This window comes from Balaenoptera physalus (genome assembly GCF_965194825.1).
Source record: "Balaenoptera physalus genome assembly, chromosome: 9".
NCBI classification, from domain to species: domain Eukaryota; kingdom Metazoa; phylum Chordata; class Mammalia; order Artiodactyla; family Balaenopteridae; genus Balaenoptera; species Balaenoptera physalus.
The window spans coordinates 97,919,804-97,944,833 of NC_138888.1; the positions used below are offsets into that span (position 1 = coordinate 97,919,804).

Consider the following 25,030-nt stretch of genomic DNA (forward strand, 5'->3'; position numbering starts at 1 on the left):
AATTGAGAACCACCATACTATCTTTAACGTTTCACAGAAGCTCAGAAAGTTCATGGCAGGAAAAGTGTTAACACTGAGTAGAAAATCAAGAAAATATACCTGAAAGGTTAGGCTGTGGTTACAAGAGTCCATGCCTCCATTTTCCTGGGTACACAAACTGTGCATTCTATATTTCTGTACAATTTCCAGAAGTTGAGTGAGCCCTCACCTCACGTTTTTCATTTGTGTATCATTTACCTCTCTACCAACCCCACTCCAACACCAAACACAAAGAATGAGGAAGGAGGGACTTCCCTGGTGGTCCAGTGGTTAAGACTCTGTGCTGCCAATGCAGGGGACGCGGGTTCAATCCCTGGTCAGGGAACTAAGATCCCACATGCCACGTGGCCAAAAGATAAAAATAATAATAATAATAGGGGAGATAATAGGTGTGGCGTATATGGAAACTCTGTAGTATTTTCACAACATTTCTGTAAATCTAAATCTATTCTGAAATTTAAAGTTTCTTTAGAAAAAACAAAAATGAGGCAGCGGCTGGTGGTCAAGCTTCTCTCCTCTCACTCATGTCAAACTCTTTAACACAATAATCCCTCCTCAAACCTACCCTCAGACATCCCATGCCTCACCATTAAATAGGTTTAGGTAAAGGAGATGTGCTACAGATGTGATTTAAGCTAAAATAAAAATAACACTGGTAGTAATAGATGGAAATTTTCATTTTTATTGATAAACCATGATTTCCTATTGAATAGATCATCAAGTACAATTAACAACAACACTCTAACATTTAAAATTTAAACATTCAGAATCACCCTGGTTCAATATACAAAGCTTTAGTTTCTGGGAAAATGATGTTTTATTTCAACAGTATCCTTCTTATATGCAAAACAGCTTCTCAAAATAGAAGATTTATGAGTAAAATCTTATAAAGCTTCCTGTGTACAAAAGGAATCAACTCTACTGTATCAATTGCACCTTAGTAAAAATCCAAAACATAAAGGCTTGAAGGACCAGAATAGAGCCACATTCTATTAAATCTATCAAAGACAAATCTTAATGATCTATAAATGGAACATGGAACTATCCTCTACCACTGATTCAATACCCTGGCAGAAGAGTGGTAAACCGTGGCCTCGTGACAACATGGACAGAATTATTCTTAAATATGTAGTAACATATATATCAATATCATCCCTATTACAAAGACACACACATACTGATGTGTAAGTGTCCTGTGAAGTGCAAAACTCGGAAATCATCTAGGAAATATCTGTTTTCCTGTATTACAACCACTGAAATGAAATGGCAACATTTTAGTGAATGATTCAACGTGGCACTGTCTTTTGATGAGGCACATGAAAACACACCTCAACGGCTAGAAATAGTTTTGAAACAAGCCTACTCACAACCGATATATACTAAATTAAAAATGTATATTTACTGCTTAGTTTCCTAAAGAAAGTAGTATAACCGTTCTCTATTCAAAGTAGTGATAAAAAAAATTGCACCTCAAATTACTCCCAATGCAACTTAGGATATTTAACATTAACACGAATATCATTTGAACAGATGATAGGAAATTTTTAAGTTCTTAAAGATGCTATGCTTTACTGGAATTTGAAAAAAAAAAAATCAGAATATTCTTCTGTCTAACAAAAGTCTCTATTGAGAGTACATAAAGTTCTGAAGCTTATCCAAGAGTGAGTCCATTTACTGTAAGTGTCTCAAATTTTAAAAGTGCAAGTAAATGATGCAGTCAGGAAGATGTAATGGCACCTGGACCCATGGGAGCCACTTGATGAACACCAAATTAAGTACTGTCCTTATGTGAAGGAACCTTGTCAAGGAGGTATTTACAACATATTTTTATAGAAAACAGTATTAAACTTCAATCAAGCAAATTAGAAAACGTGAGGCTGTTAAAAAGAACTCCAGATTACATGCTGGAAGACTAATAAAATGGCTCCTTTAAAGAATGACAAAGAAACATCATAGCTCCAATTTCTTACAATGTCATAGGACAGCCAGAAATGTTGAATGATATCAAATTGAATTATATCAAAATAATTGAATTGTATCAAAATAAAGATAACTAGCATTATATTGCCAGAATATTTATAACTAAATTTAACGTAAAAAGAAATTACAGTTAAATACAACTTTTTAAAAAAATAATTACACCCAGACTCAAAAAAAAAAAATGGGAGCAGGGAAAATTACGCTATGTACAATTCTGAAAATTCCCACGTGTGGAATACAGCATTGCATATGTAAGTAACAAACTGTTAGGCAATAAGCGTATATCTGGATTTTATATTAACACAATGCTCCACAGATTATAATATAACCAAAATACTAAACCAAAGATATTATTGTTAGAATATTTTAAAAAACATAAAGTATAATAGGACCACACAATAAAAGGAAGCATTTCATTGACCCAGTGTATTTTAATGGGTTTTAACTTCTTTTTTAGAATTATAACTGAAGGCAATAAGATGGTGAAACCAAATATAATAGCGTTGTTTTGTCCTTGAATTATGTGGCGAGTCAAAACTGGAAGTCACACATGCTGGTATCTTAATGAGGTCCCCACTCAGTGGAAAAGAAGTGGGGACTTTAGTTCATATCAGAAAATGAAATTGATGGCATTCTAAAGGAAAAGTTTCAACATCAGCAAACTTAAAGGTAAAAAGAGATTTTTAGTATTATTACTCGTAGCATGTGAAGAAGAGTCGATACTGTCAATTATTACTACTATGTGTCCTCCTTTCCCCCTAATGCTTGTGGCTTTTTGGTCCCTTTTAATCCAAGTGCACTGCTGCAGCAGAGCCAGCGCTCTGAAAGGCGTGACAGAGGAGGACGCCCGCGTCCCCAGTGCCCCACGCACCTTCAGCTGCGCTGACTGACCCTCTCCCCCTTCTTTCTTCTCCTCTTCCTCCTCTTCTTCCTCAATCCCCTCCTCCTCCTCACTTTTAATACATTTATAATAAAAAGAGATGCATTGCAATATGAGTTACAAGGTGAATTTTTAATCTGAAAATCTGAAATAATTCACAACAACTATTAGAGTCCTAGTTTTTAAATGAGGAAATATGGTTTTTAAAAAGCTACAAACATGGTTTAAAAAAGCTACAAACTGTCTTCCAATGGCTTTCCATTCTGGTGTTTCCTAAAATACTACACTAGAAGTCCGGTAGGAACAGAATATAAGCTACAGAATATAAACTATTTACGGTTAGTCCGAGGCTCTCTGGGCAGCGAGGGGGTATCCTTTGCCAGCACCGTCCTCCAATTTCGTTCTAAGGTACTTTCATCTCCAAACAAGTCCTAAGCGTATAAAAGCCGAAACCCCGCCCAGGAAAGCCCAAACCCAAGTGCCTTTTTCAGATCAGATTGTTTCAAAGGTGTAACACAATGAAAAACTTTTCCCCACTTGAAAGTAAATACAAGAAAATTATGTGTTTGATATTTAACTGCTCTGTCTCCATAGACCACCCTCTGAGGATCTATTTTCTACATTTAGGTCTCAAGCTTTAAAAATCTGAATGTTAGTAATTCCTACCTTTGTGTCCAAAATATCCATAAGCATTCCATGAACATCCACTCCACTGTAATTTAAGTTTACTAAAATAAAAACATTCTTTTTAAAATTGACTTTAAAATATATTATTTGCATATTTTATTTTTGGATTTATTTTTAAACAGTTGAAAATACTGCAATGCAGCTTCTTTGGAGCCCATGACGATTACGTTTCTACATCCCCTTGAGAGAAATGCCGAGTTCAGGAGTGAAATTAAACCAATTTTTAGATTTAGTAAAAGATCTTTAAATTTTTTGGATATATCTAAAATATTTCAAATGAAAAGAAGAAAGGAAGAAGGGAAGGAAAGGCAGGATGAAACAAAGGTGAGAAAAGAGGAAAAACAGGGAAGGGGGAAGAAAGGAATCTTTCCTTAAAATTTCACCCAGATAAATGAATATTATCCTTCCGAATACAGGGTAACCCATGACACAGGTGCTCAAAATTCAAGAATCTTCTATAAGATTCAGAGCAAGTGTTAGATGTCACTGGACAGCTGGTGGTCTGACACTCAGACACCTGAATCTAGAAGGTTCCACAGGACCCTGGCCAACACCGTACAGTACTTCACATCTCTCTGATCCCCGTCAAACCCCAGCTTCTTTCCCAGACCATGGGGAGGTCCAGTCTGCTAAATCTCATATAGGATTTTGTTGTGACCCTGGCTTAGCATCCCCCATGACTCACATGTGCCTCCTGGTCTAGGATCTTCTGGTCCAAGTCACATAAGGCACGTGTTGCAATGCCCTCTGACTCCCAGCCTGAACAGAGCCCACATGCGGGGCTGAGGACACAGAGGAGGGCACCCGGGGCCCTTCTGGGCACTTCCCAGCAACCTCAACCTCTGAGCCGCCGGCAGCACAGCGAAGCCGGGCTCTCTCTGCTTCTCTCCAGAGGGAAAACAGAGTAAGAGTAAGGGCTGGGGTATGTGACTACATCTGCCGTGGAACAACACCATTTCCCTTTAAAAAAAAAAAATCACCACCTCCATCCTAAAGAAAGAAGTTATATCTGATTAAGAAGGATGTACTGAGACCACTGGGGTGGGTGGTGTAGGCGGAGGGTTAGGGTGGATACAGAAGGGACAGAACAAGCTCCGCCTGCGGGTTTGTTTCCTCCCAGTTCCCAGGAAATCCATTGTTAATACTAAAGCAGACACTGATGTATAGCAGTGCTTAAGAACCCAGGCTCATTTCCTCTAGAAAATGAAAAGAATCATCTAAAATAACACATTTATTCTGGAGAAAATAACACCTCCAAAAGAAACCTACAAGATTTTAAGAGGGGGAAATAAAAGAATACAGCTGCAAGAATTCTGATTTTTTGTTCCACACAGAAGTCAGGGGAAGAAATCTATGCAGCTGCACATACAAGGACCGGTTGTACACCCCCATCCCATCCCATAAAAAGAAAAACATTGATTTTCAAAATAGAGGTGATATTTGCTTATGAAAACATGACAATCACACGTGACTTCTGGAAATGAAAGTGTTACACGGAGTCTTTAAAAAGATAAATCATAGCCAACACGGCAAAGAGAACAGAAGCGTGAAGCAGACAAGGAGGCAGGCGTTAGGGTGAGGAAGGGAGGCCGAGGCCGCGCTGTCACAGGGGCCGCAGGTATGTGCGTCCCCGCAGAGGTCACAGGAGGACAGTTGTGCTCTGGAGTTGTAGCTTCTCACCGCTTGCCGCCCTGTTCAAAGAAGCAGATGTCGGTTTACATGCCTCCTTTGTTTAGAAACGTTTACTTTGCCAAAACTTAAGAGCATTTCAATACACTTTTCTGAGTTTTCCGTTCTTCACATAATTTTATTTTTTCTTTACAAGAAACAACTGAAATACTCGAGGAGCCCAAACGACCAAGTCCAAGAGAGAAACAATGCTTTGAGTCCAGTTTCTGTACCTCCAGCAGCTGGCCAGCATTAAAAGAGAGAAAATAGACCACAGCTGCATGCCGCAGTTCAACCGCAACCTGAAACGCTTCCTGGAACAGGAAAGACTGTAAATTGAGGGTGTTTTAACCTCCTTGAGAGTTTATTTTAGGGTGACATTTTCTATGCATTCAAGTAAGGTTCTACTCATTGGAACTACTGAAGAGAAATATTTACCATGGACTTCATTCTAAAATGCAAAAATATGAAGAGAACTCTGCCTGTGTGATGCCTTGTTTCAGTGTTTTAAAACGTTAAGCACATAGTCTCTAAAACTATTCAACTTGGGTAAATTTTATAGTACAAGCTAATATTTTTAAAAAACTACATAAAGCACCAATAGCACTACAGTAACCTTACTATAAAGCATAAATGATTTTTATTTTTACAATTTTTAAAAACTTTCTATTTTCGAATTTCTTCACGATTTTTCATTGACTTTTTTAATATTTTAAGTACGCTTTCTAACTCTAGGGTTCTTCAAAATGGGTTGGTTGGTTTATTCTGATCTTTCCCATGTTTTCATTTTAAATGCACCCCCTCATACATAAGTTGTTTTCCACAAAGAAATCTCAGAGACTGAATCTTTTTTGCTTTTCAAATGTTTAAAATGTTCTCCATACACCTAAGAAACATCAACTGGAGAATGTTTCAACAATCATGTCACGAAGTTGGATAACTAGGTACTGTCACTGAGTCTCCACAGTGGATCTCATCCTTCCACCAGAAAAAAAGTGCTGCATCCGTGTGTCCCCAGAATGTCCCAGAAGAACTGGGGGTGAACTCCAAGAGGAGGCGCAAGATGAGAGGACCTGGCTTGTTGACTTAGAAGGAGAGAGAGCTGGTGCCACCGTCGTCCTGCACGAATACTCCACCAAACACTCCCAACCACGAGGACAGGTTCCTCGTACTTTACAGTGTAATTATCTACAACCACCTAGGACATGAACATGTTCACGATTCTCATGTGTTCTAATGACTCTGAGCCCCAGGAGTGCTTATTCAGGATGAATGTGATGACACGTAGAAACATTAGCCTGAAGATCACACGCCGACAAAAAGTCACTCTGTGATCGAACGGCGATTCGTCCTGATCAACTTAGATGATCTCCAGACTAGATCTCTACTTTCACATCCTAAATGTCTAACATTTTATAAAGTAAGAAATTACCAGTACAGTCAAAGAAGCTCAAGTTATTTTCCAAACAGACTACAGTTTTCTTGAAATGATAAAAAAAATCTGTTACAATAAATAAATTTTAGCAAAACAAGACTCCCTCAGTGAAGAAACAGCTAAACCCAGTTGAGGCTCGTCCACTGCGGACACTGTTCATTTCTCTCCTGAAGAAGCCCCGTTTTAAAACCAGAACCCGATAGAGTGGGTGCTTGGAATAGGAGCAGAACCTTGAAAATTGAACATAAAGGGACTCCCTGTGTCACTTTTTCTTTGTAAAGTTTGTAGCTGGGAGTTTAAAACCTAAAACATTATGAGCAAAAACATCACTTTTTAATAAATGCTAAATGCTATCACGTGATTATTTTTTTGTAAATTATCAATTGTCTTCGTTTAAACGTAAAGCTCACCTCCTGCTCCACCACCTCCTTCACTACCCCAAACGACACCCACCCCCCACAAAGCCAATCCAGCAGACGACCACACTGAACGAAGGAATGAATGAATGAGTGAATGAATGAATGCCTGGCGTAACTCCCAAAGTATCACGAACCCCAGGACACACTTACTTGGTTCATAGTAATCCATTATGGACACTGAAGCATCTTGTGTATTTGACACTCTAAAATTTCTCACAGAAGGAATATCAACACAAAATTGGGTTTCATTTACCTTGAAAAATACAAAAGACTTTTAAAGGTGTGGCAAATTATGTGTTCAAGAGAAAGTAAAAGACATTTCTTTCTCTTATCCTTTTATCAAACAGCTATAGAAATGAACATTTAGGGAGCATTTCTACACACCCGGTACTGGGGTAAGCACTTTATAGAAATTACATCATTTATCTTGTAAAACAGTCCTTGCATGATCGGTAGGTATTGTTCTTACTTCCATTTTACTGAAACGGATACTGAGAATTGGAGTGGTTAAGTAAGCAGGAGCCCAGAAGTGCATGCCCCTGGCCCTGGTGCTTCACCAAAATCCCCCATCTCAGCTTTGCACCCCATCCTGGTTGCTGCTACTGACTCACACCAGCCCCCTTCTCTGGAGAATCACCCTCAGCTCACGGGAGCCACCTCATCCAGTAAGTGAAGTAACCTCAGAGTGCGGGGTGCAGCCCACAACCAATAACTGACTGATACGGGTACAAAAGGCCAGCCTCCTTGCCTCCAGGGGTATAAAAGCCCAGCCTCCTTGCCTCCAGGGGTATAAAAGGCCAGCCTCCTTGTCTCCAGGGGTACAAAAGGCCAGCCTCCTTGCCTCCAGGGGTACAAAAGGCCAGCCTCCTTGCCTCCAGGGGTACAAAAGGCCAGCCCCCTTGCCTCCAGGAGTACAAAAGGCCAACCTCCTTGCCTCCAGTGGTACAAAAGGCCAGTCTCCTTGCCTCCATGGGTACAAAAGGCTAGCCTCCTTGCCTCCAGGAAGGACACTTAATGCCAATTTGGCAAATAATACTGGTTAAGGAATCTGAAATTGATAAATTCCTTTAAACATTCCATTACATACCAATTAGCAGTAAGTGAAAAGACAAATTAGTCAGTCAAAATGTAATGGACACTCAAATTAAAATAACCGTGAACAAGAACATCACAGATACAGGACAAACTCCAAACCTAATTACATTATTTTAAAAAACCTTTATTGTATTTTTCAAACCCCAAATTAGGCCCATGGCTATCAAGCAATATTTAATATGTGAAAATCACTGAATAGCAAAAGAATCTAGAAACTTTGTATTAGTTTTAACAGCTTTTTAACCAAAGTGGTTTTTGAAGTCTTAAAACAAAGAGAACATTAAGGAACTAGCTTTTCAAAAGTAGATTCACTGCTGAAGCAATTTAATTGATTCACACTTGGCAAAACCGGAATAAGAAACATACGTATTCCCCCACATGTAACATGAAATCCTAAGAACACTTAGAACTCAATTTCGATTCCACATATGAATTTCATATAGATGTCAGAAGAATAAACTTACACGCCAGCAGTTTTGAGACATAACAAGTAGAGTCTTAAATTCCACACTAACCTTTCTCTCACATATTTTATGCACCTTATTCTTGGATCAGTAGCTTTCATACAGTAATGGGAAGAGTACGTGACAATTATATAATAATTTTGTGTAAAGACCAAACCTCTGAGAATATTCTATGATTTAAGCACCTAACTTTTCAATGCAGGGATATTAACCCTTTTGGGATACATTAAAAGCCTTTTTTTAATGAAAGCATTTTAAAACATGTAATTAAAGCTTTCACCGTCAGCATTTTTTTTTTTTCAGCAGCGGCATTTAAACAAATATGTTTAGCAATTCCCTGAAGCAAAGGAGTTCTCCAGTGGACATCTGGACTGCATTTTGGAAATTACATCACAGCAATTTCTATATGTTGAACATCTGGTATGAAATAATAATTTTGTTATCAAGACTTTCATCAGGCTCACCATTAACAGTAATTCTCCTTAAACTAATTTTATAATAATGTCTTTTTGGTGAGGACAACAGATAGTTACCGTGTGAAAGTTGTTCAGGGACACAAAAAGCCAAAATAATGACATAAAGAAAACGTTTAAAGTAAAGGTAATTTTGAACACAGTAAATAGTGGCTTTGTCAATGGTTACCAATGTGAAACTTAGGTTTTACTACTTACAGAGTCTAAGTAGAGGTGGAGTTTTCCATGGTCGTGTTCTACTTTTTTCACGGTCTCACTCAGGGAAATGGCATCTGAGGACACGGTAAAACCACTGAGGAGGTTAATTTCCATAAGGGCCATGCCACTCCTAGCTGGGCCCAGAAACCTAAATCAAAGAGGAGAGGATAGAAGAGAACCCTTTAGGAAAAACCTAAAGCTGTTGGCAAACTATCTTCACATAAAAATTAAAACTGCCAAGTGTTATTCCAAACATTTACTGTTTCATTGAAATAAAAAATTACTATAGAAAACCGTAAAAAGGTAATCCTTTCCTTACAGGTCTGAAATTCTTACAATTTTCAACCACATGAGGAATAGAACAAGGGGTCCATTTGTTAGTCAGCATGGAATGCCTGCAATGCAGCAGACTTGGGCCCCTGGGTTGTAAGGAAGGCAAACTTTGTCCCTTCGGTGGGCAATCTGTTTTCTAGTGGTTGATACCAAACCACATTGCATTTTTCATTTTCCCAAAAGTTGATGGCACTAAGCTCTCCAACTCAAAGCTAGGAACCGAAAAAGAGGCATCACTTGACCACTTAGTAGGAGACAGCGGCCAAGTCTTCAACAACCTTTTCTTCATCTGGTTTTAGAAAAAAGAAGACCAGTAGGCAAGGTCCTTCCCTTTCTTCTCCCACACACTTGGAGCACATTTTGCGTTTTCTTTAGCCACCTCGGGAGAATGACAAGCCTCGGAAAGTTTTATTACACTGCTCGTTCTCTAACCCTGTTGTACACGTCGTGAATATCAAAGCATCTGGGCACCAACAACATTTTGTCTCCTTTAAAATAATTATTTTTCTAAAATCAATAGATGGCAAGAGCTTTTTGTTTGGATCTGAAACAGCCCAATGTCATTATGGAAAGGAGTTTGTCTCCAACATGAAAGTCTCTTAGCATCGTTAGTTCCTCTTGTCCTTTAAACGGCAAAAGCAAGAAGGGCGCATAGAAAATCTTGCTTTTTAAAGCAGCAAACTGATGCCTGCCAAACGTGATTGAAAAGCCACACAGTACAAGTGCTGACTGCAGTGGGTTCGGTGATCCCAGGCAGCTGAAACCATCTGCTGGTGAGGCACTCAGCCAGAAGAGATGCTATAGAAAACCAATACGGGCGTTAAAACTAGAGGGGTTTTAGAGATGAGAAAAACAGCCAACCTGCTTAGATATGATGACTTCAGTGCCTCATCAGAAGTGCTTTGGTTGACCTGGTCTTTCCACCAGCCAGGGGCAGAATGTGTTAAATTACCATGCCACAGAGAAACCTTTTCTGAGGTGAGTAAGGGCTTGGACCCTACTGATGAGAATAAAGTGCCTGAAACACCAGCTCTTCTTTTTATAAAGTGCCACTGAAAGAATTCATTTAAAATGTATTTTGTATTTCATAGCAGATTTTTCTCAGAAAACTAGTAGCAACATCTAAATCCTTTTTATAAAGCCCCCAACACTGACATTAAAACACTTCCCTTCTCCAGGTCCTCCAAAAAAAAGAAAGAAAGAAAAAGATATAGATGTCCTCTACCTAGCAAAGTCTATTGCCTGTCTGATTTCCTGATGCTGGATTAAGATTTGGAATCTTGCATCTTTACATGAGCTCCTATAAACAGTGAAACCCCATTATGGTCTGAATCTCAGTTTCACCTCCTCTGTGTCTTTACCTGACCTCCCTAAGAGGTAAAATCCCTCTCATTGCTCCATAAGGCTATTCTTCTTTGCCCTTTTCAAAAGTAGAATTTTAGACTTGCTATAAGCAGCTCTTTGCAGGAAACCACCCTCATGAGGAAACTCCTTTCCCTGTCACTTCAGCAAAGCTATGTTGTCACTAACCTTAAACCAGGAACCCCCATGCTCTTCTCATCTCCAGCCCAAGCACACTTGTCAAATCTTTTGATCACACAATACCTTGCCTAACCTGTTGGTTCTTTCTGTAGATCAAAAAAGTAGAAATGAAGAATAAGTAATTAACAGATGACCAGATCTCTTCCCCAACTTTCTCTTTAGTAATCTTATGAACAAACTGTGTGAACAAGATAACATGTAAAGAAAGATCACAAGAAGTCCACAAGCCTGCAAACGGGGGGTGGGGGTGGGGGGTGATGGCAATGGCTCTGACTCCCATCTCAATGATCAACTGAGACTACTCCCTTTTTTCCCTTTAAAAACTGTCACAGCTGGACAGAATCTTCAGAGTTGATCTCAGGACATGAGTCCACCTTCTCCCCAGATTGCCGGCTTTTCTGATTAAAGCATCTTTCGTTTCTACCAACAACTGCCTCTCAGTTATTGACTTTCGAGCGGCAAGCAGCCAGACCTCAGTTCGGTAACGTTGTTTTCAGGATTTATTTTTATTAATTTCTGTCTCCTCTTCCAAATAGTAAGTTCTGTGAAGACAAGGCTGTGCCTTTTTGGCTAACCATTATATTCCAAATCCTAACACTGTGCCTGGCACATAATGGAGACTAAACCAATATTTACTGAGGGAATGAATGACTGAAGGAGTAAATGAGAAAAGCCGGCATAATAATAGCACTTACTTTATAGAGTAATTCTAAGGATTAAATGAGACATGTGTGCAAGTCATTGATACAATGCCTGGCATGTAAGTTTGTGATAAATGTAGGTGGTTGTTGTTTAAATAATAATAACTTGATGTTGTTATTCTGGAACAGAGCCCAGTTGCAATCTTAGTAAAGTATAATGGGAGTCCTACTTTCTTCTCAGCTGAAAAGGAAGCTACTGCAGAGATTCTGATATCCCCAAGCTGCTGGTTCAAAATGCCCAAACAGGTGAGGAAGGGGGCAAACACATTGACAATTTATACCAAAATCAGGAACAGGAAGGCCCTGGGACTTCCCTGGTGGTCCAGCGGGTAAGACTCCACACTCCCAATGCAGGGGGCCCAGGTTCAATCCCTGGTCGGGGAACTAGATCCCACATGCATGCCGCGACTAAGCGTCCGCATGCCACAACTAAGAAGTTCACATGCTGCAACCAAGAAGTCCGCATGCTGCAACTAAGAGCCCACATGCCTCAAAGAAGATCCCTCATGCCGCAACTAAGACCTGGTGTGGCCAAAATAAATAAATAAATAATATTTTAAAAAATACTTTCAAAAAACAGAAAGGAACAAGAAGGCCCAAGATAGTAGGGATGGTAGCAGTAATGGAGGAGACTGGGTTCAGGCAATGGCTAAGAAGGTTGACCATCTGGAGGAACACCTACAGATGACCTTGAGAGGATGTGGCAGCTCAGGACCACATCAGTGACCTCCAGCCCAACAGCCCAAGGTCAACCAGACACTACGGGATATTTAGAAAGGGCAGGCAGCAGCTCCTCAATATCAGTGCATCTTGCAGTAACACCCAGCTTAACACCAAATAAGGCAGAACTAAGAGGGGAGATTGACAAGGAAGAAATTTTAGTCTCTTGATTCAAGAACTTTCTGAAGGACTTGCTCTCAAACTTACGTGTGCATTAGAATAGGCAAGAAAGCTGGAGGCGGCTTCACAGACCCTGAATCTATGAAGTCAGTAGTCTTGAAACGGATACCTTTTTCTTATCACTTAACAAGATCCTCAGATGCTCTGGACACAGACCAAATTTAATAGTCACCTTATTAAGTACTCCCAGAAGCTGTAAAGTGCCTAATTATCCAATGCAAGGATCTTCTAAACTGGAATATTTTCACTGTGTCTAAAAAAAAAACTATGCTCTTCATTGAACTTACGCACTCTTATGAGGTTTTGAGTTAAGTGCACAAAACTAAAGGTTAAATATGAACCTGGAATAATTACTTAACAGAAAAATGACCAACAAAAAGAAATAATCAATTTTGGAGTATTAAACATGATTTGTTAAAGTTTTTATAAATTAAACCTGAGTTTTATTAAACTTTTATATTCAAACTTGTTATAAATACAAGGAAAACTTGTAAATAATTTGGGCATGTTGAGAAATGCTTAAATATAATTAGCAGTATTTCTAGTTTGTAATCTGAAGTGTAATGCATAACTGAAATCTTTGTTAAACGTAACTCCTTATATTGATATAGTTCGATAACTATAGAGTTATATTGAATATAATTAAATATATAAACAACGATATATATTTAATTAAATCTTCAAATCTATTTTTTTAAGGAGAAGGAGAAAAAGGAGGGACTTAGATACCAACCTTGTGCACACATTCAAATTCAAGTGATTGATATCATCTTTATCATCTTTTACAGCAATGTCTAAATCAAAGGCTTCTTGATCTTGAATAGATCTTTGGATTATGGAAGATCTGGAATCTTTCACATTATAGATAACATTAAGCTGTAATAAATAACAAATAAGCATAAATAATAAGTTACTAGCAATAAATTGCCTTCATTATGTATCCTAAATATTAGGTAATGATTCTCTTTGGGATAAACCCAACTAGATTGGTAATCTTCAACCTAAAAAAAAATTAGTTTTACTAGCTAACAAAGTATCATTAACAAATATAATTATAAAAGTTTATAAACAATGATGTTTAAAATTGAGAAAATTGTTAGGTAATATTCCAAGTATCATAGACCATCATGGACAATATTCATGTGTATTTTTTTTTTTCAAATAATGTAAAACATTCCCTTGAGGGAAAAAGTTAAACTATTGCCAAGTTTCCTGAAAGCATCCACTAATTTCTAAGCTCTGCTGCCCAACTGGAGTTATTTTTCACAAACTGTAACTATCAGTAACATACATCAAAATGTTTTCACCCAGGAGCCTTGGTGGAACAAAAACCTATTCAACTGCTAAGGCTTCTTTTTCGATCACACAATGTTTTTCAAAGAGGATGAAATAAATGATGGATTTCAAGTCATATGGGTCTTTTTCAGCATATACTCTGTGCCCACCACCAATGTGAATGGCGCTGCGGGGACCCTGAGGAGGCGTGAGGGCCAGTGTTTTCCTCAAAGGGACCCTAAGATCAGAAGCTTGAGAATGTCCTCTAAATTTCCTAGGCCTGCCTCATGTCAACTTGAATAGGGATCTATTTAAATTCTTCACCCCTTCCGTTTTTTTCGATACTAAGGTTCATAAACCTTACTATTACTATGTAATATTGTATTTTCTTTTGCTAATACTTAAATCTCACACACACACACACATGCCCCTCCGACCTAAACGTGTAGTACCCACTGTGGATTTACATACTTTAAAAAAAAAATCCTCTCTAAGCCTTCATCTTTCAAACCTAAGAGTTCCAACTTTTTATTCTGCCACACCTATATCATATAATCCTTCCTCCCCTTGATCATTCTGGAATATCTCAGTCTGGACATTCTCCAACTTTTTCTTAAACTACAATTAAAAGTGTAGAGTGTTCTTGGAGCCGTTGAAGAATGGTTCCATCAATTGGAGAGACAGTCTCCGTGATTTTCATTACCCCCTTTCCCGTGCCACGCATTTTCCTTTAGAGACCGATCTCATCACAGAACAAACACGACTACTAGATTTGTCCCCTGGGTCATAATTAATATTCATCTATAACTGTTAGTTTATATTTGGTCCACAATAAAGCTCAACTGCTCACTCAGAGAACGTCAAGAAATCTTGCAGTTTATTTCCAACAGCTTTGCTTTTTATCATTTACTGCAAACCTGAGAGTTTTCCTTGCCCTCCTTTATCCAGAGCACTTACAAAAATATCAACTAGAGGAAATGTCAATACCTATTTCTGGGTGACCAGCTTTTCTGCAATTTTTTTCTCCATTACAAGAAGTACCTATTGGTACCTACGTTTCATTTTCTGCATGTTGATGCAACATAGGACTGGTGAACATTCTGAACACTAGGTACCATATTTACTGCTGTGTCCTTCAAATCTCAAATAAAAATCATCTGACTTCAGTAATTTATCTACATTTGGTTTATCAAGAATGAGTTCCAACCAATTTGGTGGTTTAAGTACATAAAATTTTTCAATCGTATCTAAAATATCTTATGTATTTACTTTTGGATTTACTCTTCACATGAAAAGACAGCTTGGGAGTGAGAATTTTCACATGGTCTGGTCTTTGTTAGTAAAGACCGATACAAAGGAACTTCCCTGGCGGTCCAGTAGTTAAGACTTCGCCTTCCAATGTAGGGGGGTGCGGGTTCGATCCCTGGTTGGGGAGTTAAGATCCCACATGCCTCATGGTCAAAAAACCAAAACATAAAATAGAAGCAATATTGCAATAAATTCAACAAAGACTTTAAAAAAAAAAAAAAGACCAATACAAATTATTCACTCTTTTCTCTTTCTATCCTTTTCATTGAATACTGTTCTTTTTAACTGTGATTTTTTCCTTGATTTTAAAAAACATTTACTGTGTTTTGAGTATCGTACAAAATAATCTTCAGATTATTTCTAAGTTTCCAAATTATACCTGACCATGTGCCCTTCACATTGTGCCTTAGAAAGTACATCTGTTCTCTCAACTAGAATAGTTGTTCTGGTTTTTGAAAAAGTACTTTTTCTCTATAATAGCCTTTTTTTTAACTTTCTCAGTAAATCTTTCAGGGTTTGTTTGGTTTTTTTTTTTCTAACCAAGCACATAATCTTTTTTAGTACTATCACATATTATTTTGCATCTCAATAACACGGTTTTAGGTCCCCATGATTTTCATGTATTTTTAAGCATAATAACTTCCATTCAGTATTTTACATACTACTTCCATTTTATTGTATCCCAATTAAGGATAGATTTCTTTAGATTTTCTTCCTAGAGCAGAGCACTGAACATATCATGCGCTAATTGTTTTATTTACTATAATATAAAATTTTACAGCAAAGGGACACATTTCCTATCTTCAAGTCAATTACTTATAATACCATGTTGACCTTTATATTGTTAAATGAATATTAAGAAATGGTAAGTAAAATGCTATATGGTTATCAAGTCACAGTAGAAACTCTACCCAGCATTACAATTTCTAAGCTGTATTTTTACAAAAAAAGGTCGGAGTTCCCAACAATTCACATGAATCATATTGGAGGATTTTAATCCTTACTTCAAAAAGCATATAATACTCAAGAAATATTATCAAACTGTAGATTATCAAACTGTATAGTTGCTGTCTACTCACTAGCTAGTAACACCTCTAACACTTTTTGTTAAAGATAGTGATTTATCTTGCCTGAGTCATAGAAATAAATCATTAAGAATTTTACATCATCTAAGTTAAAGATTTAGCAGTGCCCCAAACCAAAGAATTAGTATAGCAAGTCCTATTTAACAAAACAAAAATAAACATTATGACATACCTGACAAATAGCAAATCCAAAACCGCTTGCAGAAATATTAACTGCAGTTGGCTGTACCACAGCAAGCTGAATAAAGGTGGGAAAAGGTGAATAAGGTTAATTGTCCATATCTAGGTCCTTCCAACCAGCACAAGAGACCACTGTTATCCCTCACTGGGAGTGTAAGCTGTGTGCGCTGTAAAGTTCTAAGAACTTTACACGCCTCACATGTCAAAAGTTATGGGTCAACCAGATAAGGGGGGTGAAGGCAGAGGAAGTGCACATTAGTGCTGTGGACAGGTCTGCCCTTCTGTAGGGGCTAAAGCATGAAAGACAAGAAATGAAAGTCATCCCTCCCTCCTCAAGCCTCCCTCAGCCTCTAAGTCCCTGGCCTTCCTGAGAACACAATGGCACACCATCACTGACTGGGACCAACACTACTCCTTCTTTTTCCTTTGCCATCATCCCTCTCCCTCAGGTTCTAGCCTTAAAGTTACCGCTTTCACCCATTACCCTCAACTTCCTACAAGGTTAACCAAGGGAATAAAGTTAGGGTCTAGCATAGTCCTTTATTCCATTGTAAAGAAAGAGTTCTACTACTGGTTCTATCAATTCACCTAAGAGGACATGTGGTGCAGCCTAAAGGGACATGGTCTTCGAAATCATGGGTTCAAATCCTAGCTCTACTGTTACTAGCACCATGATCTTGGGAGAGTTAGCTAAACTCTCTTAGCCTCAGTTTTATAATATGTACAGTGGGGATAAAGGTACTTGGTCTGAGAAGTAAATGCAATAGCACATGTAAAGAAATCTGGCACAGGGCCTGCAAAGAATAGGAACTCCACGGGTATTCATTCCTCTCCCAGTAAGACAGGGCCCATGTTTTCTCCTTTTCCAAATCTGTCCAAAGTTCTCAAGCCCTCCTCCCTTCCCCAGCTCGGCAAATTCAACCAAGGGAGGGTACTCCTTCCCGCCAGCACAGAGCTCTGGGAACAAGTCTTTGTTGAAGTCAACAGAAAGGAAATAAAGCAGTACTCCAGCAGAAGGAATCATCTACACAGACATTCGGAGAACCACCCCCTTGTCCACACCTCAGCCGTCTGAAGGAGAAAGCGGTTCTGTGTGCTAATCACAAACTTCACAGGACTCAGTGAACCGGATCCCACCACGGTCACTTGGATATTTGTCTCTTCTATGTTCATTAGGGCTGCAAACTCAGACAGGGCCTTCAAGGCCACAATGGTGTCCTGTTGGGAAAAGAAAAAGATGTGTGCACATAAGGCTATATTAAGGCCGCCAAAGAGTAAATTTCAGTCATGTTTAGGATGCCACTGCACACTCGTCCACCTTCCTTGGGAGTGGAACTCTCCTCGATTCATCTTTGAATCTGCTTGACCTGGAGTCCAGGGAAGACTCAGAAAACATCCGCTGACTAGAACTGAGCTCCATTTGTACCGGGTACCAGAGATGACAAATGGCTAGTGAGACAGGGAACTAATTTATCCCATATGGGTATCAGATACAATGTTTATATCAAAGATGAGAAAAAATTAAAATTAGTAACTTAAACCTTTGATTTAAGTTACTAAACTTTTAAACTGCCATGTAATTTTATGAAGTCATGAAATAAAGCAACCACATATAGTAAAAAAATCTATATATATATAGATTTAATTTTATAAATAGTTTTACATATATATATAATTATTTTTATAAAGAAATTTAAAGTGATCATCACTCACCTGGGTAGATGCAAAACCTCCCAAGCTATTTCTCTGCCTGCTTAGCCACCTCATAATCGGGATTCCCTCAGAAATCTGATGCTGCAGAAAGTGTGAGAGCAGTGCATAGGCCGCGACTTCAATATCCAGGGAGCTTGGTTGCCAGGATTCAGAAAGTCTGGACACTGATGACACCCAGAATTGCATGCCTCCTGCGGGAGAAAAGTAGTAATGGTCTGGCCAAATACAGAAAAATAACGCTTGATACCATTAAACATTCCTACACTGGTCCAAGTTCTCCTTGACTAGCATAAAAGTATACATATTTCTATACATGTGTATATTGATGCCAAGCAAATATACGTATATTCACACACACACACACAAACGTGTACTTACATGTCACTTCTTAAACTATTAAAACTTATAAAATTTCATCCTTGTCCTATTACTTATATTTGAGGACATTTTGATAAAAATATTTTCCCAAGAGAAATTCCATATGTTTGGCTCAAGACCAAAAAGCTATAAATTATTTTTTTAAAAAACCATACTCTATTCCAGACCATCCCAAAATATATTAGGACATATTGGAAAGAACCCTGTTCTGGGAATCTGCCATTAACCAGCTCTAACGGGAAATACTCCTTTTTTCATTATCTGAAAGTTGGTGTTATAAGTTCAAAATCCAAGACTCCAAGAAAAAATGAGGGACCCTGGCCAGCTCAACAACCTTCCTAGAGATATTCCTGCTAGCCCCTAGATGAACATCCTATGTGGTACCCCCTCCCCATTCTCTCAGATATTACTCTTTAGATGATGACCACACTTCATTGGAATGTGAAATAACTACCACTTAGCCAAGCAGAGAAGCAGAAATGTCAAGGACTACTTCAGCTTCGATGCAGTAATCGTCGAGTCCCCAGCACTGCAACAGGTAATAAGGATGTAGTCTAACTTATTGCTAATAATAACACACTATTTTTTACAGTCTCAGAAGTCTCTAAGCACTTTCCATAATTACCCCTTCTTGAATTAACAGAGCTTTAAATAAACTGACATGACCTAAAATGTTTCTGCCCACCCAGCCCCTCTGCCACACAGAGGCCATTTGGAAAGCAGTAACACCTGTACTTTTCGTCCTGTTGTAGCCCATAAGCAGTGCCCATTCCAAAACTGTTAAAAAATCATACAGCTCACTAACAGCATTTTTTGACATTTGCATTTCTGTTAGCATTTTAATTCACATTTTTGAACACCTGCAACGTGGTAAGCCCTGTACATTATCTCATTTAATCCTCACAGCAACCCTAAAGCAGGTGTTGCTCCCATTTTACAGACAGGGAAACTGAAGCTCCTAAAGGTAAGTAACAGAACCAGAATTTGAGCCCAAGTCTCTCCAAAAACCAAGGCCTTAATGATCACTCAAGGCCACCAAACCAGAAATGGCATCAGACGATTCAAAGGGTAACTGACACATGGCAGAACATATCTAAAAGAAGGAAAAACCCAAGGCCCCAAAGTTCTCTAGAAAACTCTTGGGGAGAGTAGCAGCAGGATGGCCATGTCAACCCATCCTGATCTTACTTGCATCTCATTTTCATCCCATTCAGAAGATATAAATGTAATCAACCTCGCACCTGGTGTACAAACCTTTCTCACATCATTTACACATTTCATTATGCAGAATGGGTCGCACACATTACCTTCTTGCTCTGCTCTCCAAGTCAGCATATTCAAAGCGTCCTTGGCTTTAGGGCTTCTCACAGATGACAGCGCATAAGTTACAAGAGCCAGGGTGTAATTGTCTGAAATTCCTCTATTGAATTCAGACTCCAAAAAGTTGATAGACTCCTGCACATCAATATTAGGCTGGAAAGAAAAATATATATATTTTACTATTCAAAATAACGTGTCACCAACATATTTAAATAAAAAGTATTTTCAAACATTCATTCAAAAACAATTTCAGTGTCTATTAAGCACCTGACTTTGTCCTAGGCAATGGGAATCACCCCTGATCACTGACATTTAATGATCTGCCATGTTTTTTAAAAATAACATTGCTTTTCAGGTTCTACAAGCAAATAGGCACCATTCCGTAGAGGGAATAAAAAATAAGAAGTGGAGCTTTTGCTCGTGTTTCTCCCATTGACTATCACGAACTAAGATGAGGGCATAAGATATAGCCTGAGAAAGATACTTCTCTTATATGACCTCAGGTGTTGAAGCTCTAAATTGAGGGGAAAGTTTATATTCTCAGCTTTTGGAATGTGGCCACAAATGCAAAGCAAAAGAGTACTCAAATTCGAGACTTCAAATGTGATGGAATATTGCAAAATCCTTTAAGTTTCCAGACACGTATTTGACCCATCAAGACCCACCTTCCTTGTGATTTTCCACCCATTATTTATTAAAGATTAAATACCTGATACTTTTTATATCCCAGGAGAGAAGTCACAATATAAGCCGTAAGGGTTACTGGACTTTTATTGCCACCTTGAAGCTCGCTGTGGATCACTCTTCCTGGCTCCCAAAATTCACCATTGGATTTTTGATGTCCTTTGAGCCAAGTATATGTTCTGTGTAACACATTCTGATCAATATCTATGTAAGGATCAGCTTCAAGGAAACATCTTAAAACAAAAGCTGACAACCTTGGTGAAAAGGGGGGGGGAAAATTACATAAAATACAGTTTATATAGTCCTCCAAATTACACTGAGCAAGAAAACACCAACAATAACAACCCTTTTCCCCCATCAGAAGATTCACCAAAGGGCCAATCACTGAAGAAAGAGCAAAAGGAAGAAAGACGACAAAGAGACAGCAAAGTGAACAACTCAGCTGGGCCAGTGGGCACGGTTTCCCCTTGCGTGTGGCTGGGAAATTCCAGGTCAACTCACAAAAGAGCAGAGTTGGTAAAGAACTTGGGAATCATCTAATCCCGCCTCTTGATTTTAAAGGCTGAGAATTCGAAACTCAGAGAGAGTTAAATAAACTGTCCAAGGTTATTCACCTTTGGACTGTTCCAGGTATTTACCAAGGAAGATCTCATCACACACTTAGCTCAACCTTAAAGCAGTGGATGAAGTATGTTTAGTTCACAATCAAACTGTCGTGATTTGAGTAGAAGAAATGGATATTTTCTCTCCTATTGGCCAGGAATCAGCAAATTACAGCCTGTAGGCCAAATCTGTCTGCACCAAACACAGCCCACAGTCTGTTTATATGTGCCTCTCCCCACTGCACAGCCCCCAACCTCCACCTAAGAACAGTTTTCAAACGGAGAAAGATAGTGAGGGTGGGGACTTCCCTGGTGGCGCAGTGGTTAAGAATCTGCTTGCCAGTGAAAGGGACATGGGTTCGATCCCTGGCCCGGGAAGATCCCACATGCCGCGGAGCAACTAAGCCCGTGAGCCACAACTACTGAGCTGTGCTCTAGAGCCCGTGAGCCACAACTACTGAGCCCATGTGCCACAACTACTGAAGCCCGCATGCCTAGAGCCCGTGCTCCGCAACAAGAGAAGCCACCGCAATGAGAAGCCCACGCACCGCAACGAAGAGTAGCCCCAGCTCGCCACAACTAGAGAAAGCCTGCGTGCAGCAACAAAGACCCAATGCAGCCAAAAATAAACAAATACATTTATTTAAAAAAAAAAAAAAGAAAGAAAGAAAGCGAGGGTGGAGGGAAAAAGGAAAAATATGCAACAGAGGCTCTATGGGGCCTGCAATGCCTAGCATATTTACTATCTGACCCTTTAAAGAAAAAGTATGTCAATGTCTGCTACAGAACACTAAATACTGAGGTGAAAAGAACATCAAGCAATAAAACACTGAAACCTTTCTATTTATGGATCTACATCCTGACTCGTGCCAAAAGAAAATCTGAAGCAGATCTGTTTCATCCTATAAAAGATTTAGTGTGGCAAACATTACTAATATTCAATACGATGCAGTTCTCTCTCACTTTGGGTATGCAGAAGAATTCATTTCCTTGCCCGCCTGAAGTTAGGCATGGCCATGGGGCCAGCTCCGGTCATGGTAAAGTGATAAGAAATCTTATACCGGGCTGAAGCTTCTAACTGCCACTGCTGCATACTCCAGCCTTCTGTCCCCAGGCTGCAGCAAGCCTAGAGGCTCAGGGTGAGTTGGTGGCCGAGACAAAGACTGCAGAGCCCCCTGCTGAGACACAGTGGAAACGCAGTATGAGCACAACCTTTGTTAATAAACCACTGAGATTTACAGGGTTGTTACCACGGCACACCTTATCTAACCCTACTGATACAATTAGCCAATCTTTTTCTGAGTGAAAAATGAACTTGAAGATAGTACAAGGAGAGAGTAATCATCCAAAATCAGCCATATGGAGATTTCATCCTGGAGGAAATTCTGGAGCTTCATTACTTAACCTCATCACTGTTTTTGCACAAAAAAATAACCTTAAAGAAACTACATTGACTGTATTAATACAAAATTAGTGTTGACTGTGTCCGATTAAAAAAAGAACTATGTCACAATACTCCGTATTTCTAACCAATTTTTCTTACCAGCTGCACCATCATCATATTTTATTGCTGCTTTTCCCACCAAAAAAGAGGGGGATTTATGACTTATCTTTTCTAAATAAAAACATCTGATGTACTAGCGTTTTAAAACCATATTTTAAAAGGAGAATCTCTTTTAAAGCCAGGCTATGGAAAAAGCAGCCTCCAAGCTGATACAGAGACACATCTGTCAATTTCATGGCCATCGTGACCTAGTGAGAGCCCATTCGGTGACATGGATTTGTTCCGTTAGCAGAAACACTTACCAAGTGCTCCCAGAAGGGTCATCATTCCCAAAAGCACTGAAAGAGCCATCTTCTCTCCGATAGAGAAGTTCTCTCTGGTAACCTGAAGACACCAAAATAGACAGATAATCAATGTAATCAAGTTGCAATGAATGGAAGTTTCTAATCATGACTTCATATTGAGGAAACATGGGCAGAGAATGGGAAAGAAGACATGAAATCAACTCATGCTGAATATTTTCTATATTACGTGCTGTGGGAGATTAAGAACATCAGGACTTTTCAAGTAGAATGCATAAAATAAGAACCGCGATAGCCCCAAATTGGAATAAAGTCAGAAGAATACCATCACACAGACAACAATTCTATCCATTCAAAAGCAAGTAAATTAAAAAGCGGAGTATTTAACTCTGTAGTGTTAACTACAATGGTTTCAATGCTTAGTCATCTAAAATTGTTTGCTACCTAAGAAAAATACTAGCTACAGTATCATAATTAAAGTTTAAAGCTAAAACGAGAAGTAAAAATACTTTCTATTCTTAGACCACCAGCAGAAGGGAGAAAATTGCTAAATAATCTAAGACAGTAGCTCTAGAATTTTTTGGTCATGACCAACTGAGGTAAACCCCCAAACTGACTGGTCTGCCCAAACGTCAACTCCAAGTTCTCACTAAATAAAAAGAACATGGTGGTGGTAATGAAGTCTCAGTATAGAACTAAATTGGGGAGGGCTTATGGCTCATAGATCTGCTTTAATAAAAGCAGATGTTTCATATTTGCAAATAAATGGTTGCAAATAGAGGCAGATGTTTCATATTTGCAGAGCAATGCATGCAGGTCTCAAAGTCCAGTGACTGAGAAATCATAGGCCAAACACTGAAAGAGTCACCAGACAAGCCCAACAAATCAACTCGCTAAAAATGATATTAGCCATAATTTATCATTAAAAAGTAAGCATAAGCAGGAACCAAAAACATTTCCAACTCAAGGCTTTATCAGTGATTCTCTGATAACCAAGAATTCTTCCTGAAAACTACAGGATTCTACTATAGGAGGGGAGGGCACATAGAATGAACCCAGCAGCATGGTCATGTAGTGCCTGGCAACCATAATCACTGGTAAAATGTTGAATTCCATCCCCAATAAACTCTAGTAACAAAAAAATTTTACTTTATGAATACCACATTTTAGAAGCATCAGTAACTGTATTTAATTATTCACATTTGACTAACAAAATATGAGCATTAGTCATTTAAAATTCATTAATTTGCTCTTGCCAGGTCCCAAACTTTTCTCATTGAGCCTTTCCACAAGAAACCCTAGCCAGATCTGAGTATCTGATTTAAGCTACAGTAAGACAAAATGCATAAAAGACAAGACACTGTTTCACGGTGATCTGTAAGACCTATGGTAAAAGAGGTGTAAACAGCATTTAAGTGATGAGAGAATTTTCTTAATTTGAAGAAGGGAGCGTTAGGTTATACTCTTTATGTTTTAAACTGAAATATTACAGCATGGTAACTAACCAGCCAACTTTTATCCAACTGTGACTAGGTGTCAGGAACTGGTCAAAGCCCTTTTCAGGTATTAACTCAGGTAATTCCACAACTCTATGATGTAGAGGCTATTATTATCCGCTTTTTAGAGATGAAGAGACCTGAACTTAGAATATATCATGTGCAAGGTCACACAGCTCATACGTACTGAAGTTAGGCACTAGCCAAGGTCCATCTGTCTCCAAAGCTGCTGCTTCCTACTAATTCATAGAGCTCTTTCAATGATTAATATATGAAAAGTCCTTCACACAGTACCTTTTACATTCTCTCAGTAAACAACAGATATCGCTCTGTAACACAGGTGTAGAAAAAGACTTTCTAACCACCAAA

General features: G+C 38.7%; 1 protein-coding gene across 3 annotated transcripts in view; it reads right to left on the bottom strand.

Moving 5' to 3' along the window:
* Positions 1-698: 698 nt before the first annotated feature.
* CD109 (CD109 molecule) overlaps positions 699-25,030 on the bottom strand; it is a 134,761-nt gene continuing 110,429 nt past the window's right edge. For all 3 annotated transcript variants that reach the window (XM_082474140.1, XM_082474142.1, XM_082474141.1), the window contains 10 exons: positions 23,166-23,247; positions 20,783-21,011; positions 20,061-20,226; positions 18,376-18,566; positions 17,725-17,880; positions 16,655-16,720; positions 13,548-13,690; positions 9,339-9,486; positions 7,259-7,361; positions 699-5,277 (listed from right to left, as the gene is read on the bottom strand). In XM_082474140.1, coding sequence (XP_082330266.1) covers positions 5,102-5,277; positions 7,259-7,361; positions 9,339-9,486; positions 13,548-13,690; positions 16,655-16,720; positions 17,725-17,880; positions 18,376-18,566; positions 20,061-20,226; positions 20,783-21,011; positions 23,166-23,247 — 1,460 coding nt within the window. In that variant the 3' untranslated portion in view covers positions 699-5,101. The remainder of the gene's footprint in view (positions 5,278-7,258; positions 7,362-9,338; positions 9,487-13,547; positions 13,691-16,654; positions 16,721-17,724; positions 17,881-18,375; positions 18,567-20,060; positions 20,227-20,782; positions 21,012-23,165; positions 23,248-25,030) is intronic.